The sequence below is a fragment of the Nomascus leucogenys genome, chromosome 18, assembly GCF_006542625.1.
Source record: "Nomascus leucogenys isolate Asia chromosome 18, Asia_NLE_v1, whole genome shotgun sequence".
Taxonomy (NCBI): domain Eukaryota; kingdom Metazoa; phylum Chordata; class Mammalia; order Primates; family Hylobatidae; genus Nomascus; species Nomascus leucogenys.
Window position 1 is genome coordinate 25,019,770 of NC_044398.1, and position 19,040 is coordinate 25,038,809.

Below are 19,040 nucleotides of genomic sequence, written 5' to 3' on the forward strand. Positions count from 1 at the left end.
GGTGCTAGGGGACTAGACAAATGTTTTGTTGTTTCTTATATAAAGTGGGAATGTCAGGCCGGGCGCAGTGGCTCACGCCTGTAATCCCAGCACTTTGGGAGGCCGAGGCGGGCGGATCATGAGGTCAAAAGATCGAGACCATCCTGACCAACATGGTGAAACCCCATCTCTACTAAAAATACAAAAATTAGCCGGGTGTGGTGGCATGTGCCTGTAGTTGCAGCTACTCAGGAGGCTGAGGCAAGAGAATCACTTGAACCCAGGAGGCAGAGGTTGCAGTGAGCCAAGGTCACGCCACTGCACTCCAGGTTGGCGACAGAGTGAGACTCTGTTTATAAATAAATAAATAAGGTGGGAATGTCAGAGATTGAGGGTTTATCTTTTTTGTTTGGTATGGTGTGGTTTACTTTTGAAGACCTTCGTGCCACAAAAGCCTTGTTAATAACAACACTTTTCAAGTGTCCCACAGAATCCTGCTCATTCTATTACTCTGTCACCTAAAAACATACAGATATTTTATGTCAAATATTTAGTAGATGAATAATAGCAACCTGTGCTACAATATTTAATAAAGTTTAAACAGTCTATACATGATATTCATAGACTATAATGCTGAACGGATGATTTATTGTAGGCATATAGATAATAGAAACAATTGAGATGTCCAATGAATCCTTAATTATGTTCATTTCGGGCAAGCTATATAACACATAAAGGTATTAGATTTCACTGGTTTAATAAAAATGACTTCTGAGTCATACATTATACTGAAATGTATTCAGGTAATACTTTAGTGTCAAATAATTTAAGAGATTTATCCCAGCACTTTGGGAGCCTGAGGCAGGTGGATCCTGAGGTCAGGAGATCCAGACCATCCTGGCCAACATGGTGAAACCCCATCTCTACTAAAATACAAAAAATTAGCCAGGCATAGTGGTGCACATCTATAATCCCAGATGCTTGGGAGGCTGAGGCAGGGGAATCGCTTGAACCCGGGAGGTGGAGGTTGCAATGAGCCGAGATTGTGCCACTGCACTACAACCTGGCGACAGAACAAGACTCCGTCTCAAAAATAATATGAGTTTTTTTACTAGCAGAAAGTGTTTATTTAAATATGTTATTTAGCAGTTTTTCTTTGTTAAAGAAAGAAGAAGCTTTAAGTGAAAAATGTAAGAAGCTTTTGATTTTAATGTTTTTAATTTTGAAATGGAAAAGTGACAGTATTTTTTATTTTAATTTTGTCATAGCCCCGTGCTGATCCCATTCCAATATGTAGCTTCTGTTTGGGGACTAAAGAATCAAATCGTGAAAAGAAACCAGAAGAACTCCTCTCTTGTGCAGATTGTGGCAGTAGTGGTAAGTTGTGTTTTTCCTATGTGTTGTACAATGACTTCCCATTATCATAGCTTCATGCTATTTATCTCTCTATTAAAACTGTATTGTTATTTAAGGCAATTATATGGTAATAGCATAGGCTTTAATTTTAAAAGAAAAAGTAAGGAATAGAGAAAAAAGCATGAGTATGTTAGTACTGACATATGGATATTATATATGCTTATATAATACTATACATATTTATGATTAAGCTTTTATTTTATACCAGCATTGGTAATTCAGTGTGGAGATGTCTACATTATAGGTAAATTCAATGTAGAGAATTCTAAGCTTTCAAGCTGAGTACAACCCCATCTTTAAAAATTAATAGCAAAAAATAAGTAAAAATTAAGCTTTTTCTGTTAATCTTCCAGTTTTTTTCCCCGGACTACCCAAACTTTTTTCTCCAATTTTTCTCTTATTTTAAAATTCGTGACTATTTCTCTAGTTATAATAATCTCTTAAAAAAAACAAAAACAAAAATCGACAGAACACCATAGCGAATTCTTCTTTGGGAAGTCTTGAGATATACTGGCTAGGAGCAAACTCAAGAGCCAGTCATAGCCCAGTTCCTCTACCTTGAGTTAGTTACTTGACCATTCTGAGCCCCTGTTTCCTCATTAGAAAATTAGAGATAATGGCAGCACCAACCTCTTGGGTTTTATGGGAATGAAATGTGAGGGCACAAGTAAACAGCCTGGCACAAGGTCTGCAGAACTATGGCAAGTATACTACAAATGTCAGCCGTGTTATGGTTTAGCATGTTTGATATTGTTATCCTTGATTGCTGCACGTAATTTAAAATCTTATCATCACTTGTGACAGCTGCTTGATGGTTGGATAGAAGAAATGTTTCATGCTGAGGAATGACAGTGTTGTGTAATGATTCTTATTCCTTATATGAAGGTTTAACTTGATAGGCCCTTTGTGGTTCAGCAGCTTTCAGGTGCTGACTAGAAGGGAGAGCTTGGAAATGAGACATTTCAAACCCTGCTTGAAAAATGCATTCTGACAGTCTTTTTGATGGGCTTTACAGATTCATTAAAATTCTTTTACCTGGCCATGGCATCATGGATAGTGACAAAAGGGCATGGAAACATTATCTGTACGTTCAGTTTAATACATTTCAGCCCCACGATATCCCTGTTTTATGCTGGTGAGGTAGTGCCTCACTCATCAGTTCTGTCGTTATCTTTTGGGTTTTCTCACGAGGCTCATTCTGAATGAATTATTCTTTTGTGTAACTGCCTGATCAATTTAGTGGTGTTCACTTGTCTAGGGTTTACCCTTTGTGGTTTTTAAGGTGGTACTTTAAAAACACCCTTCCCTGTTTTTATTTCTTTAGGATCTATTTGTCTGGGTGCCTAGACAGATTAAAGACGTACTTAAATGTGGGAAGAAAAGTTCCCTTCATATATTTCCTTACCTCTAGTGATACACTTACTTGAGTTGATAAGAAGTTCGAGATCATTATCTTCTAGATCATAACTTCAGGGCCTCCTTCACAGAGTATAAAGGTGTAATTCTAAACAGGTAGATCTTAGATTTTCTGATGTAATCAATCTCCCTTTGTCTTTCCCGGATTGAAGACCTGCCAGACGGGAGGTTGATCTCCTTTATATTTGAGGTCACTGAAAATTTCTTTCCCCTGGTGTTTCTTACTTTCCGCTCAGACTTTTTCAGGGTAAAGCCAGGGGTGTTTAGGTACAGTGTTATGTTTTCTCTGTTCAAAAATATCCTCTTGTTTTCTCTTTTAACAAATGGAGAATAATGACTTGAGGATACTGTCCAGAGGGTTTATGTGGCTGGCGTGGTTTTGTGAGCCAGTCTTCAAGTGGAGAGAGTCAGAGGCTTTGGGGCCAAGGATGGGTCATGGCAGAAATTCAAGCCCTGGGGTCATCATGTCTCTTTGTTGGGGATAGAGGATGTCTCAGACTGCTTCTCTGGACTCTGCAATGGGATCCGGCTCTAGTGTTGAAGTTCACTTAATCTTCCCTTGAGTATGCTGTGCCAGCCTGGATTTGGCTGCTTTAGTCAAACAAACTATTGTTCTTAACTCAGGGAAATGCTTTGTAGATATTTATTCATCTGATAGATCAGAAGAATAGACTTTGTTGTTTTTTCCTCTTTAAATTGAAGGGTCAAAATAAAATATAGTTCATTTTAGGGAGTTTGGGGGTTCTTGTGGTTCTAAGGCTCTGTTTTGACACCTTGGTAATTTTAAGGAAAAAAGAAAATAGGCCAGCATACCTCAACAGTGTCCTCAAATAATGGCGGGAGCCCTGTTGTCACAGTGCAACATTTCAAGTGGGAATTACAGATTAGTTGGGACTCCTAGTTGACCTTATGGAAATGGCTGCCTTCTCACTCTCAGAAGAGTCTATTGGTTCTGGGATTGAATTCAGACTGTTCATAACTATCAAAGGGATCCTAAAATGTAAGTTGTTTATGGAAAAAATACCCGTAGCAGCATAAAACCAGAAAAAGGAAATATAGATGGCAGCCTGTAGGGAGGATCATTCTTAAATGTGTTTCCCATATGTGCCTGATGCTTTTCAGTCGTCCCTATCTGAAGTACCATTCATATGATGTCACATTTAGACTCCGCTTAGATTTCATAGATGAGAGTAATAAATGTTTCCTTCTGCTTATATCATAAAGTAAAGCCAATTAGAAATTTATCTGTTTTGAAAGGGGCTCGATGCTTTAAATGGGCAATATTTTCTTTAACAGTTTTTTTTTTTCTACTAAAAATTCTTTAAAAAAAAAAAATCATTCAAGTTTGTATGTAGTAAAAACGTGAGGTGAGGTATATAGTGCCCGGCCCTGAAGATGGTGTCCCTAGCCTGTGTTCCAGTTCTCTTCTGCCACTTGCTGGGTGTGTAACTTTGGTTTTCCTCATCTGTGTGGTGTAAAGGAGAATGTCTGCACCCTGCATCCACAGAGCTATTGTGGGATCCAGTGAGAAAATGATAAGAAGATGATCAGTAACTGTAAAACATGAGACAAATGTGAAGGATTATTCCAACCACTAATAGGAATGTGGGAATCATCTGATAGTCTAGGTCTGTGGAAGTGTTAGAAATGATTTTACTTGACTTTCATGGATCAGCCTACTTTGAAATTAACACTGTTATATTCTCTTTGCCTCATTAAGACCAAATTATCTTTAATTAGCTTCACATAAGTATTAGATATTATACCAAATGAAATTTTGTGTCTGCTGCTCAGATTGCTGGGTGGTTAAATCTTACTTACAGATGAGTTGTGTGCAAGTGTGTTTTCAAATTAGCAAATCTAAGATAAGTGTACAGTTCAAAATTACAGCATCATTCTAAGTGGAAGCTCATTGAAACAGGAGACAGAAGAAAGGCTGCTGTGATGCAGCTGGGTGAGTGAGAGAAATCCCTTTTGTACAATAAAGGGAGCAAGAGCCGTGGAGTAGAATATCAGTGCACCCTCGGGAGACCTGAAGTCTTTGCTGGGTTTGTCTTTATTTGTGTGTTAACCCTGAACAAAACCTGCATGCTCGTGGAGGGAACTCGTAGGGGCAGTGTATGGATATATGGACATATAAAAATATTTAAAAAGACCACTAGTTTCTTAAGGTCACCCCAGGAGTTGGTTGCTTAGTCATCCAGTTTCACATTGACTAGATGCAGATTGAATCATCAGGTTGGAAAGAAGACTCTTGACTAGAAAGAAACCTAAAGATACGATCCAAAGAAGAAAAGAGGCCAGGCTCTGTGGCTCACGCCTGTAGTCCCAGCACTTTGGGAGGCCAAAGCGGGTGGATCACCTGAGGTCAGGAGTTCAAGACCAGCCTGGCCAACATGGTGAAACCCCATCCCTACTAAAAAAAGGAAAAAAAAAATTAGCCGGGCATGGTAGCGCATCCTGTAATCCCAGCTACTCGGGAGGCTGAGGCAGGAGAATGGCTTGAACCCAGGAGGCAGAGGTTGAGGTGAGCCGAGATTGCACCACTGCACTCCAGCCTGGGTGACAAGAGTGAAACTCCGTCTCAAAAAATAAAAATAAAAAAACAAAGAAGAAAAGATGGGGGGTGGGGGAAGGTGAGCCCCATCCCCGCAAAAGCCCAAAGCATGATTGACCATGCAAAGGGATGTAACTTCATTAAAACTGTGCTTGTCTGAGTAATAGTGACCTCTTTGTAGCAAAATCTAATGATCGTTTTTAAGTGTTATCAAAATCTAATCGGTCTCTTTTAATCCACACCAAATAATTTCTCTTAGTCATATTTGATATTGTAGAGAATCTTTTTTCTTGAAGTGTTCTTTTCCTTTGGCCCCTGTGACACCATATTATCTGTGTTTTTGCTCTACCACTTCTTTCCACATATTTTTGTTAGCCCCTTGGTCCTCTCTCCATTCCCTAAATGTTTCTTCAGATGTCTGTCGTGGCCCTGTGTTTGTTACTTTGCCTTGTAGCTTCTACTGAGCTTCTGACCCTAGATACAAACAACTATAGAGCTTCTCCAACGAGTCTACCCCTGAGGCACCTCAAAGTTAATATCCAGAACAGCTCATCAACCTTGCACTGCTTCCTCCACCCAAAACAACAGCCACAACAATAACAACAGAAATCCCAGCAAACAAACAGTATCCCACCTCTCCTGGAGGATTTCCTATATTCAGCAAATGGCACACCGTTCGCTACTCACTCAGTTACACAAACGGGACATTTGGAGCCATCCTCTGTCCTATTCTTTCACACCAAGGAATCACCAAAAACACATTGATTCTAAATCATAATATATATCTTGAATGCTAAATTTATCGATGCATGCCCACCAGCCAGCCCCACTCAGATCTGCTATTATAATGACCTCAATCTAGGCTTCACCCTTTTTCCTTCAATCCATTTTCCATACTATAGCCTAAGTTTCCTTTTTAAATTATAAATCTGATCACATAATTTCATACGTGGCTATCAGTTGCTCTTAGGAGAAATCCATATTCTTTAATATAGCCCCCAAAAACTCTTCTGGAGTGGGCTCTGGTTTAACCCTATCTTACATCACTATTCTGTTCGCATTCTGCACATTGGTTACATTGAACAACTTCTCTCTCCTTGGATATACCTCGTTCATCTCTCCCTCTGTTCATGCCATCTTCCCTGCTCTTCCCCTCATCTGGTCCCATCCAATCATACTCATCTTTTGGGTCTCTTTTTTAGGGAGGCCTTTCTCTAACTTCCTGCTAGATTCTCCCATATCCCTAAGCCACCCCATTGTAAGGCATTAATGCTTATTCTTGTTTAATGTTTGTCTTTCCTGCTGGGCTATGTGATCTGAAAGGGTGGGAACCATGCCTCTCCTTTTCCTCACTGTATCCAGTGCTCATTAAATATTAGTTGAAGGAGGGAGAGATGGACAGATGGATGGTCAGATAGCCAGTCTGAGGGGCTTAGTGTCTGAGTTGTTATTAGTTTTCCATTGCTACTGGAATAAATTACGACAGACTTAGTGGCTTAAAAACAACACATTTTTAATCATATAGTTGTAGGTTGGAAGTCCATCATGGGTCTCACCAGATTAAAATCGGGGTATCAGCAGGGCTAGCTCCTCTCTGGAGACTTTAGGAGAGGATCCATGTTCTTTTTTTTTTTTTTTTTGAGATGGAGTCTCGCTCTGCTGCCCAGGCTGGAGTGCAGTGGCACGATCTCGGCCCACTGCAAGCTCCGCCTCCTGGGTTCACGGCATTCTTCCGCCTCAGCCTCCCGAGTAGCTGGGACTACAGGCGCCTGCTACCACGCCCGGCCAATTTTCTGTATTTTTTTTTTTTTTTTTTTTTTTTTTTAGTAGAGACGGGGTTTCACCGTGTTAGCCAGGATGGTCTCGATCTCCTGACCTCGTGATCCACCCGCCTCGGCCTCCCAAAGTGCTGGGAAGGAGAGGATCCATGTTCTTATCCATCTGGGTTATTGACAGAATTCAATTCCTTGTGTTGCTAGGACCGAGATCCTGGTTTTCTTGCTGTCAGGTGAAGGTCATGGCCAGCTTCTATAGGCCACCCACATTCCCTGGCTTGCAGCCCCCTCACCATCTTGAAAGCCTGTGATAGCAGGTGGAGTCTCTCTCATGCTTTGAACCCTTCCTCCTCCTTTTCCCATTTCATTTCTAACCGAGTCCGTAAAAGGTTCTCTGCTTTTAAGGATTAATGTGATTAGATCAATCATGCCCACTCAGATAATCCAGGATAAACTCCCCATCTCTATGTCTGTACCCATAGTCACTTCTGCAGAGTTCCTTTTGCCACAACAGGTATCGTATGTTTACAGGTTGTGGGAATTAGAGCACAGACGGCTGGGGAGCTGTTATTCTGCTTACTACAGAGCCTGTGTTTTTTCTTCCTCAGTACTTTCTCCAAAAAGTTTTTCCACTGGTTTGTAGTTCCACTGGTACTTGTTTAATTTTAAATAGTATTCCTTTGGTTTTGCTAGATAAAACTATTGTAGGCTACTAGTACTTGATAATGTATTTGTGTAAAATTGAATGAGTGAATGAATATGTGATATGGCTCTCAAATCTGAGAAATTGCAAAATACAGTAGTAAAACAAACTCCAGAAAGACAAAGCACCGTGAAATGTGTCAACAGAGAGAACAAGAATTTTAGAGGAAATTAGCTGGGCATGGTGGGGTGTGTCAGTAGTCCCAGCATTTTGGGAGGCCAAGGCTGTTGGATTCTTGAAACCAGGAATTCAAGACCAGCCTGGCCAACATGGCAAAACCCCATCTCTACCAAAAAAATACAAAACAATTTGCCAGGCTTGGTGATGCGTGCCTGTAGTCCCGGCCACTCGAGAGGCTGAGGTGACAGAACTGCTTGAGTCTGGGAGGCTAAGGTTGCAGTGAGCCGTGATCATGCCACCGCACTCCAGCCTGGGCAACAGAGTAAGACCCTGTCTCAAAAAAAAAGCCGGGCGCTGTGGCTTACACCTGTAATCCCAGCACTTTGGGAGGCTGAGGCAGGCGGATCACGAGGTCAGGAGATCAGGACCATCCTGGCTAACATGGTGAAACTCTGTCTGTACTAAAAATACAAAAACAAAATTAGCCAGGTGTGGTGGCGGGCGCATATAGTCCCAGCTACTAAGGAGGCTGAGGCGGGAGAATGGCGTGAACCTGGGAGGTGGAGCTTTCCGTGAGCCAAGATGGCGCCACTGCACTCCAGCCTGGGCAACAGAGCAAGACTCTGTCTCAAAAAAAAAAAAAAAAAGTTAAAATGTTAGAGGAAGTTGTTGAGTTTATGAAATCGCTAAACCAGAGGTAAGGAATTACTTGATCAGTAGCATTGTTTTCCTTTATCTAATTACTATAGATTGTGTAGTAGTATATCAAGACACGTTACGGTCTTTTGTGTTATTTTAAAGTTGGCCATGAGAAAATAAAATGGAAATATTTCTTCATCCCTCAGCATCCTTTACAGAATCTTAGAAATTTAGAACTGGAAGGGATCTATGGCCAATTCTCTTGAGCTAAATAAAGGTAAGATTGCTGCCTAAAGGAAAGATAGGCTGAAGATTTTAGAATTTGATAGGGTAGCTTAAATAGTAGTAGTTGAGATACAGTATTGCTTAAAGTGAGAGAAACCATTAAGAGAAAGAATATTCCTTGCCCCTGATTGAAAATGGCTGAAATTCACTAATTTTCAAACTGTATAATTAAAACGTCTCTTTCATAAGATACCTGTGAGAATAAATAGTAATGTAATATGATGTGAATTACCTTAGTTACTGAATATTAAGTCACAAAGTACAAAAGCAGATTTGAATGTAGAGAAAAATTCAGTGCGTGAAATTGAGGTCATATGTGCCCATGATGTATGCTTTACAGGAAGTAATAAAAAAGAGGGGGGAAGTAAATGGTATACTTTTAAGCTGATGGGACCCATTTTAAGGGTGGAATTTAAATTGCTGTTCTTTAAAAGTTAAGTTTTTACCCCCCTTACTATATAAGGGGACAGAGGGGAGGGCTCTGATCAAAGTAGACCTCTCCCCTCCCCGCTTCAGTGTGCTTCTTAAAAGTCGACAATCAGGCTGTCTTTGTTTGCCGTTCCTGAGCAGAAAGACGAGACTGATACCATTTTTATCTATTCAGACTTTTTCCTTGCATTCATTTGAATGAGAGAAGCCTCGTAAAAGAACAGTGTCACAGGTTAAATGCATCTGCCTGGGTGTCTCTCCTGCCTGAGGTCATAATCCTGTGACAATATTTTATTTTCTCAACATCTTAAATACAGATGTTTAGAATTTTTTTTTTAACTCAGGAATAGTGTGCTTTTATTAACGGTATTGGTGATTGATTTTGAATGTTTTTACTTCAAAAAGCCAAATCTCCTGGTGGGTGGAATTTTATGAAGCACCTGTTAAGCTTTAGGGAGGAGGACCTTTTTGGCAGCAATCCAAAATACATATTTAAACAATGAGCCTGCCAAAGTCAGGAAATTATAAAACAGTTTTGAAATTGCAGAATCTGCTTTTTTTATTACCCCTCAGGTTTCCTTTGCAGCTTGGTTGTAAGTTCTTTCACATGGGATTTACTAATGTTCTTACTATTTAAAGACCAGGTTTAAAAAAATAAAATCAAGTTTGGAGATCTCTTCAGGTTTATGTGATAAAAGACCATGAGATTTTAAACTGTACAGCCTTCCAAAGAATCTAGGCTCACGCTCCCCACACCTCTTGGAGGAATCTATTACACACTGGCTCATGGCTGGCTCCTTTGAATGGCATTGCCCCTCAGGGTCTCCAGTTTTCCTCTGTGAAGTGAGCAGTAAGACCTGGTGTGTGGAGTGCTGCTAGGTGAAAAGTGTGCCCCAAACAGTATAGAAAACTCAATGCTCAGGAAAATGGGGGAACCTGCTGAGGCTGCACTTCTTGGTGGGTCCCTTTTAACCTGGATCTCTCAGCTTCTTAACTCTGTCTCTCAAATTCACTGTTTCTGCTCCTGCATCCAGAGTTTAAACTCAGTGACCCAGGGGCAAGATGGCAATGGAATATCCTCTGTCTAGCCCAGCAATGGGATGTTCTTTGTGTACTATTGGATTTGGGTAGGGGAGGGCATCTATAGTTATGTTAAGCAGCCTCAATTTTTTACTTAGTTATCTGTTGAGTTTTATGATTTCATCACACACAGAGAGCAGGAGTTGTTTGAACTTTGGCAACTCCCCTCAGTGTGTGGCAAACCAGGACCCCCTGGGTAGATGGTGGTTGATGAAGACGGCAAGTACAGGTGCAGGAGTAAGAACGCCTGAGCCTGTGTTATCTTCAAGTTCTCAAAGGCTTGAGATTGGAATTGGTATAAATTAAGTTCTCTTAGGGAAAACATTTGTACAGTCATTTTGTTATATACAGGGAAAGAAGGCAAGAGGAAAAGGCAGAAAGGAAAATCTGTAATTTGGATTCTCTGATCTGTTGGCATTTTCAAGTTCCTAAGGTTCATTGGCTAGCCTCATCAGCTATCTATTAAATATTAGGGAATGGGAGTTTAAAAAAGTCAAAAGCACCATTCCCATCAAGCAATTTGCTTTTTATTCTCATAGGACACCCATCCTGTTTGAAATTTTGTCCTGAATTAACAACAAATGTAAAGGCCTTAAGGTGGCAGTGCATCGAATGCAAGACATGCAGTGCCTGTAGAGTCCAAGGCAGAAATGCTGTAAGTATGGCTCCCGTAATCCGCCTCCAGGTAACTCGCTAATTTCTAGTGTTAAGGTGTTTTTGTTTTTATAGAGCATGGCTACTGTCTTTCTAAAGTTTTAAATACATGTGATGTCAAACTGCAACCAGGATCTTGGTGCACTTTGCTTATATTGTATTAATGTTAAGCCAGTAACAAAAGAATTTTTGGCCTTTTACAGTTGGTTTCAGTCTCAATTAGTCTCTAATATGTTATATTACAGGATAATATGCTTTTTTGTGATTCCTGTGATAGAGGATTTCATATGGAATGCTGTGACCCACCACTTTCCAGAATGCCAAAAGGTGAACTTTTAAACTGTACTAAAAATGTATTTTATTACATATTGGTTAGCTTTGTCCTGAGGTCTGACAGCTCAGAGGTATACAGGTTCTTTAAGCATTTTTTTCATCCCTCCCACCTTCCCTATACTTCTAAGTTTAGCACAGGTTGTGAATAGAGGAGTATAAAAGCATAGGAAAAAAATACATATATATGTGTGTGTATATATATACATACATATATATATATACACACACATATATATATATACACATACATATATATAAAATAAAGGCTCTAATTCAGACCCAGGGATGAAAAGACCATCTCTCTCTCCAAACCATTCCCCTATTAGAATAAGATTAGATTCTGTAGGTCAAAAGTTTAGAACACTTTCCATATTATTCAGCACAGTGTTTAGAGCTTAAGAAATTTTATATTTTTGAGGATGATAGTGACTCCAAAGTCCTACAACAGGAAGCCATCACCATTTTCTTGGCCATTAGTTGATATTTTGAACACGAGCACCTGAATGATCTTATAGCTGATTGTGTCTGATGGAATGTGGATTTTCTTCTGTTTATTGTGTAAATCAGCTAAGCTCAGCCTTTTCCCCTCATTTTGCAATATATTAAACATTTAAAAATAACTTTGCCTTATTATAAAATCCATAATTTACATTGTGGAAGATTTTAAAAGTACAGATAGACAAATGGAATAAAAATAAAAATGAATTGGAAATTTCCTTCTCTGCCTTCACATACCCTTTGAAGGGAAATGGAACATTCTGTACATGTTTTTGTAATGTACTTTTTTCCTCCCTCTTAATAGATTATAAGCACCCCCTACATCATTAAATATTCTCCTAAACATAGTTTTTAATAAGTATGTAGAACTCCATAGTATAGAGCAGGGATTACAAACCTGGCAACTGTGGGTCACAGATATGCTTGGTTGGCACAATATTTTTACAAGTTTGAATCTGAGTCCTCTGGGTGGTGCATGCATGCTCCAGTTTGCCACAATCTCACTACTCCCTGCTGTCTTACGTTCCAATTTGCTTCAGTCACATATATTATACAATCTAGGTCCTTCCTGGAGGTATTTGATTTTCCAACCCCCTATATAAATGAACTGTAATTTATTTAACCAATCCCTTAGGGTGGATATTACAAATGTTTCCAATTTTTTCCATCCACACTTATTTCCTTGAAATAAATTCCTAGGGGAGGAACTGTTGGATCAAAGGCTAGATACATGAAAGGCTGCATCAGTTTTCAGGCTGTCCAGCAGTATATGAGGATACCTATTTTCCTGTATTGTGACCAGTACTCACCGTTACTATATCTCTTTGAGTCTAAGACACATTTTTTTTAATGTTTTAATATTTTTGAAGTCAGATGCATCATACAGTATCTTAGATTTGATTAAATACAGTATTATTATTTTTAAAATTTTACCAGTTTGATAATAGAAATATGTCTGATTATTTCTTTTTAAGTAGTCAGATTGAACATTTCTTGTGTTTTATTCTTGGCTGTTTGTATATCATCTTTTCTAAAGTACCTCTTTTTATCCATTAATCATTTTCCCTTGGGATTTTTACCTTTTTCTTCCTGATTTGCAGAAGCTCTTTTTTTTTTATGTAGTCATATTCATGAATCTTTTTATTTATGGCTTCAGTTTTAAATGTCAGTCATGCTTAGATTATATAAATATCTACATATCTTTCCTGGTACTTATAACATTTTATTTTTTCATATTACAATATTCATCTGTCTAGAATTTATTCTTGTAAAGGATAGGAAATAATTCCTCTTCCAGATAGATAGCTATTTGTTCTGTCACGCTTATTGAATCATTTCATCCTTTCCCCACTGATTTGAAATATGACCTTTTGATATGCTAAACTTTTCTGTAGGCTTCGGTTGTTCTGGTCTTTCCATTCTTATCCATTGACCTATTTCTCTATGCTAGATGTATAGTTTGAATCATTGTAGTTCTGTAGTACTCAAAACCTTTATTTAAGTTTTAAAATTATACTTTATACTGATACTTTTTTTTTTAGTGTTGGAACTTTCCAGAAAGAGATGATAAGACAATTTTTTTTTTCTTCTAGAAATTCCAAAAATGGACTGATTTGAAAATGTCTCCCTCAAATCAAAAGATATAATATCTGACAGGGGCGAGTTTTCATGTGTGTTTATATGTTGGTGAGAGGCTTAATGACATGTTGGGAACAGCTTTATGGAAGGATTCTGAGAGAGGGGCCACCTCACCACCTTCACTCCGGGGAAATTGACCTTAGTGATGGCTTCCTAAGGAAAATGACAAAAGGGAATGACACATTTTTTGGAGTAAAGTTCAGCATACAGGCATCCTTGAGCAGCTTATTACAGCTGCAACTTATATTTAATATCTTCTCTTAAAATGAAACATTAAAATATTTTTCTCATATATATATTAATTCAGGGATGTGGATTTGCCAAGTCTGCAGACCAAAGAAAAAGGGAAGAAAACTACTTCATGAGAAAGCTGCACAAATAAAACGACGATATGCAAAACCCATTGGACGACCGAAAAATAAATTAAAGCAACGATTGTTGTAGGTTGAGATCTTATCAAAAGAAATCTTTTATGTTTTGCTTTAAAATATAGGTGATTGTTATTCTCTTAGATTCCTTTAGGGGTTTTTTGGCATCATTTTTTCAAACTCAAGGGTTGAAAAATACTTCTCCTTTTGCATAAGCTGTGGAAATTTTTTGAAAATAACATTTTTAATTACCATTGGCATTTTGGGGTCTTCTGTTGGCAGTAGCTGTGATACTAAGTGACATTTTTCAAGCAGCAGGATGGAAGCAGAATGTAAGAATTGGAAACAGTCATTCAACCTACTTTATTACTGGCTGAGCATTAGAAGAGCTTAATTATGTAAATATTTTCATAGGAATTTTAAAATGAGAGGGATTTGTCCATGTCTATAGCAAATCTCTTTTGTCACTCCAGATAACATTTTAGAAAAATACCTCTCTCTTCTGATAGTAATGTAGCATTACCACTTTTTAAGATCTCCTTTATGAAATAGGAGCTTCTGAAAAACCTGCAGATGACCATTTCCCTCTGAAGAGTTAGACAGAACTATTTGACAACTGCACTTGTGCAGACATATATGTAAAATAATATGTTCACAGTGGCCTGGAAATCTACTATGATAACCCCATTTTCACTATCTTGTTGCCATATAATTGCCATTAAAGCCCAGTAGAGCATTTAGCAGGAGTTAGTTGGAAAAGCGGGGAAAAGATAAGAGGTGAAATGAATTTATTTTAACCTGTGTATAGATTTGACTATCAGCATTCAGGTGTTTACAAATGGAATCAGTAGACTTGCACATCTATAGCATTTCTACCAACAGACTAACACCATCTTTTCAGGCTTAGTGAAAGGGTCATTGTGATGGAGAAAGAATCATGCTCTGCACACACCTTGAACAGACACCAAGAATCTCACTCCCTTGCCTACTCCTTTTCCCCTAATTTTATCTGAAGCAGTTCTCACTATCTTACTTGCTCTCAGAAAAATAGTATTCTCCCGCACCTTTATCTCCTAAGAAGAAGTAAGAAGTGCAGGCTCCTTTCTAGAGTGTTCTTTGAAACTTTGCGAAAACGCTTTAACCAGTAGACATTTTCAATAGATTTTGAAAAAATTTCTAGAGGCAAACATGAAACATTTATGAATAAGATCTTTCATGGTAGTACCATTTGAAGTAGAAATTATATGTTTTTGCATTCATCCTGCATAAGCATTGTTCCCAACATGGGACCATATCCTCAGGGCCCAATTAAAAAAACCAAATTAGGATATAAACTTTCTAAACAAAGGACACAGCTGAAAATTGCATCTGGCACCAATCCTAACTTTTTGTTTGTCCAAAATTGTCCTTTGAGCTTAGGAATTTTTAAGACAGTCTAGGGAGTTTTCCTTTTTTACGTGCTTTATAAGCATATTATCCTTTCTGGGCAATCGATCCCAGATATAATCCAAATGCAGCGTTCTGATGTGAAACATTTTAGCCTGGATAAGTTCTTTGTTGGTAACTCTCACTGTGTCTCTAGTGACACTAGAGATCTCTAGTGTTCACCTGACTTGGCTGAATTGGTGGTGCCAGGCAGAGTCCCTGGCAATACAGCCACCCCAGATGAGCCTGGTAGCTGCACCTACCTCCCCTTCAGCTAACAGCTGAAATCTGGTCATTAAATCTTTGTATACAAGATGATCACTAAAATATACTCTTTAATTTGTAATTACTTAAGATATTTTTATAATTCAGTATTGTATCTTTTTAAGGGTTTCATTTTGTCATTATTCACCTTCAGCTAAATTGATCATTTTGAAAGTACATTCTTGGGCCCCAGCATTGTCATAATTCATCTGCAAATGTTTCTCTATTGTATAAAACTCTGCTACAAAATGGGTAGCTTTGCAAACCCTAGCCTGAGGTGAAGACAGTCGGCTGCTGTTCACGTAAGCAGCTGTGTTAGCGAGTGACCTGTAGTTTCTAGAACTACTCAACAGTATGGGCAGAACCGGGGTACAAAGATTCTGACGCCAAGTGTCTGATAATGACCATGGTAAATGTGCCGCTTCTTCACCAGACTCTCCATGTCATGTCTGACCCGCTGTAGCTTTTCTTTAATCATTTCTTCAGTTTTTTGCTATTGTTGTCCTTTTTTCAGCAATATTTTATGCTGTAGTTAATTGTCTTCTCTCCTAAGAGAGTATTATTGGTTATCTTACCATCCTAAGCACAAACTGCTGAGAGGAAGAGGATGTCTTTTTATGTTTTCTTTTAAAAAAGTACAAATTTATAGCCATATCCAAACTCTATTTATATGTTTGCAAATTGAATTAAAAATTACTTTTAACTAGAGATTAGATAAGCTTCTTCTTTTGCTTCTGGATAACACATATGACTTATTTCCTCCTAATCCTTTAAAAAAGACATTTCAGGAAATCATAACTACTTGTGACAACACCAAAGGATAGCTTGTTTTTATTTAATTATAATTAAAGCATTGGGTGTTCTTTTAGTCTCTTCGGCATTTTTCTTGCTTATATTGCCCTTGGGTCCACATGGATTCTTCCAGTACCTGGTGGATGGGCCCTGGAAGAACCATGACATGCAAATGCAGTTGCTGCTGCCTTTCCAACAGAGAAACATCTAGGTGGTGGCACACACAAAAAATACAGTTCTTAAGTTTAAGCCCATTGAATGCATCTAGTTGCAATAAATTTGTTTTTAGATACCTTTATAATTCTATTTATTAAATGCTGATACTATTCTCTAAATTTCTGCCTAGGTCTGTAACCAGTGATGAAGGATCCATGAATGCATTCACAGGAAGGGGGTCACCTGGTAGGGGTCAAAAGACTAAAGTCTGTACCACACCTTCATCTGGTCATGCTGCATCTGGGAAGGACTCAAGCAGCAGATTGGCTGTTACAGACCCCACTCGGCCTGGTGCCACCACCAAAATCACCACCACCTCCACCTACATTTCTGCCTCTACACTTAAAGTTAACAAGAAAACCAAAGGGCTCATTGATGGCCTTACTAAGTTTTTTACACCATCACCTGATGGTCGCAGATCACGAGGTGAAATAATAGACTTTTCAAAGCACTATCGTCCAAGGAAAAAGGTCTCTCAGAAACAGTCATGCACTTCTCATGTGTTGGCTACAGGTACCACACAAAAGCTAAAACCTCCACCTTCTTCACTTCCACCCCCAACCCCCATCTCCGGTCAGAGCCCCAGTTCACAAAAGTCCAGCACGGCCACTTCTCCCTCTCCCCAGAGTTCTTCCAGCCAGTGCAGTGTGCCCTCCCTGAGCAGCCTTACCACTAACAGCCAGCTGAAGGCACTCTTTGATGGGCTTTCTCATATCTATACCACTCAGGGACAGTCTCGCAAAAAGGGACACCCGAGTTATGCACCACCCAAACGTATGCGTCGTAAAACTGAATTATCTTCCACGGCAAAATCTAAAGCCCACTTCTTTGGCAAAAGAGATATTAGAAGTCGGTTTATTTCTCACTCCTCCTCCTCTAGCTGGGGGATGGCTAGAGGAAGTATTTTTAAAGCAATTGCTCACTTCAAGCGAACAACTTTCCTTAAAAAGCACAGGATGCTAGGCAGATTAAAATATAAAGTGACCCCTCAGATGGGGACCCCCTCACCAGGGAAGGGGAGCTTGACAGACGGAAGGATTAAACCTGATCAGGATGATGGTAAGCAAAAGGTCAAAGCTCCAACCAAACCTGCGTCCCGTCCCTTTCTCCCCAACCCCGAAAAAAATCAACCAATCAATTCCTATTTGTCACATAGGTCTTAGCTATTTCTCTTGTTCTCACTTCACTTTCATACAGAAGCAGTGAAACTTTGACCTTTTTCTAATGCTGACTAAACCTCCAAAATGTTGTTTTTCCAACTAATACTCTCCCACCTTTTATTATTTATTTCCATTCGTAGTGACACTAGGACCCCCAGATGCCTCCATAGCATTGCTTATGGCTTTGTAGTCCCGCATGAGTAGCCACTGCCATGCTTCTGCCATGCTTTCCCCCATGTCGCCTCTGCGGCCACAGCGCTGTTCGGTCGTGTGCTGTCAGTGCTTCCAACAGAGGGTGTTTCAGCTCTTCCCTCTGCTCCATTGCTTTCTCATGACAAAGTTCATCCTGCTTCCGTCTCAGCAAAGCCTGATCTGTTACTCTGTGATGTGTGCTTTTGGATGTGAGTGTGTCTGTGTGTGTATCCACCTTAGGGAGAAAACGGATTTCATAATTTCATTGAACAAATTGGCCCATTACATTTGCTACCCTTTATCAAACAAAAACCGAAAATGTGTCATTTGGACAAAGTGGTAGAATTTATTATCTCAAAACTGATAATGGGAATGGTATAACTAGACATTGATAAAACTTCTAATCTTGGTTGAAAAATATGATTTCGCTTTGTATTGCTCTTACTTTCCCTCATATATTTATTAAAGCTGTAAAAAGATGACAGTGATAAATTCAAATAAAAATTTGAGTATAGCAGGGAAAGGATACTGCTGGATCTATGAGCAGTGCTTAGATGTAAAAGCTTATTTATAAAGCTTTAAAAAAAAATCCCTATTTGCCCAGTATGCTAATTTGGTGCCATTTTGGTAATATATGGTGGTTACTCATGATTCAAGTCAGTGAATACACTTTCTGCTGGTTTTAAATGACAGATACTGAAATAAAAATAAACATCAAACAAGAAAGTGCAGATGTAAATGTGATTGGAAACAAGGATGTCGTTACTGAAGAGGATTTGGATGTTTTTAAGCAGGCCCAGGAACTTTCTTGGGAGGTAAGGCGAGGATCCCACATTGTAGTAGCAAGTATAAAATGTGGCTTCTAACTATTAATATGGAATTACTGTGTTGATTTTATAGAGAATCCCTTTCAACATCCTTTGTGATTCTTTAGCCGTTATCATGTCCATTTTTACTGACTGTACATTAAAAAGCAATGACTTAGTAGAATTGTCTCCACTCTTAAAAGTAGGTATGGGCTCAGCCGGTCTCACAAAATAAAACAGAATAGCACTAGTTGAGGCAGATTTTGGAAAACGTTTCTAGGTGTGAAGGAATAGA

The 19,040-nt window shown here is 39.0% G+C and overlaps 1 protein-coding gene across 3 annotated transcripts in view; it reads left to right on the forward strand.

Moving 5' to 3' along the window:
• The window catches only part of KAT6B (lysine acetyltransferase 6B), a 207,006-nt gene that overhangs the window by 132,420 nt on the left and 55,546 nt on the right, over positions 1 to 19,040 (forward strand). For 2 of the 3 annotated variants that reach the window (XM_030797859.1, XM_030797858.1), the window contains exons 4-9: positions 1,248 to 1,356; positions 10,939 to 11,054; positions 11,299 to 11,380; positions 13,830 to 13,962; positions 16,718 to 16,773; positions 18,633 to 18,754. In XM_030797859.1, the coding sequence (XP_030653719.1) occupies positions 1,248 to 1,356; positions 10,939 to 11,054; positions 11,299 to 11,380; positions 13,830 to 13,962; positions 16,718 to 16,773; positions 18,633 to 18,754 (618 nt within the window). Of the gene's footprint in view, positions 1 to 1,247; positions 1,357 to 10,938; positions 11,055 to 11,298; positions 11,381 to 13,829; positions 13,963 to 16,717; positions 17,647 to 18,632; positions 18,755 to 19,040 lie in introns of all 3 variants that reach the window. The other variant, XM_030797860.1, reaches the window with a different exon arrangement.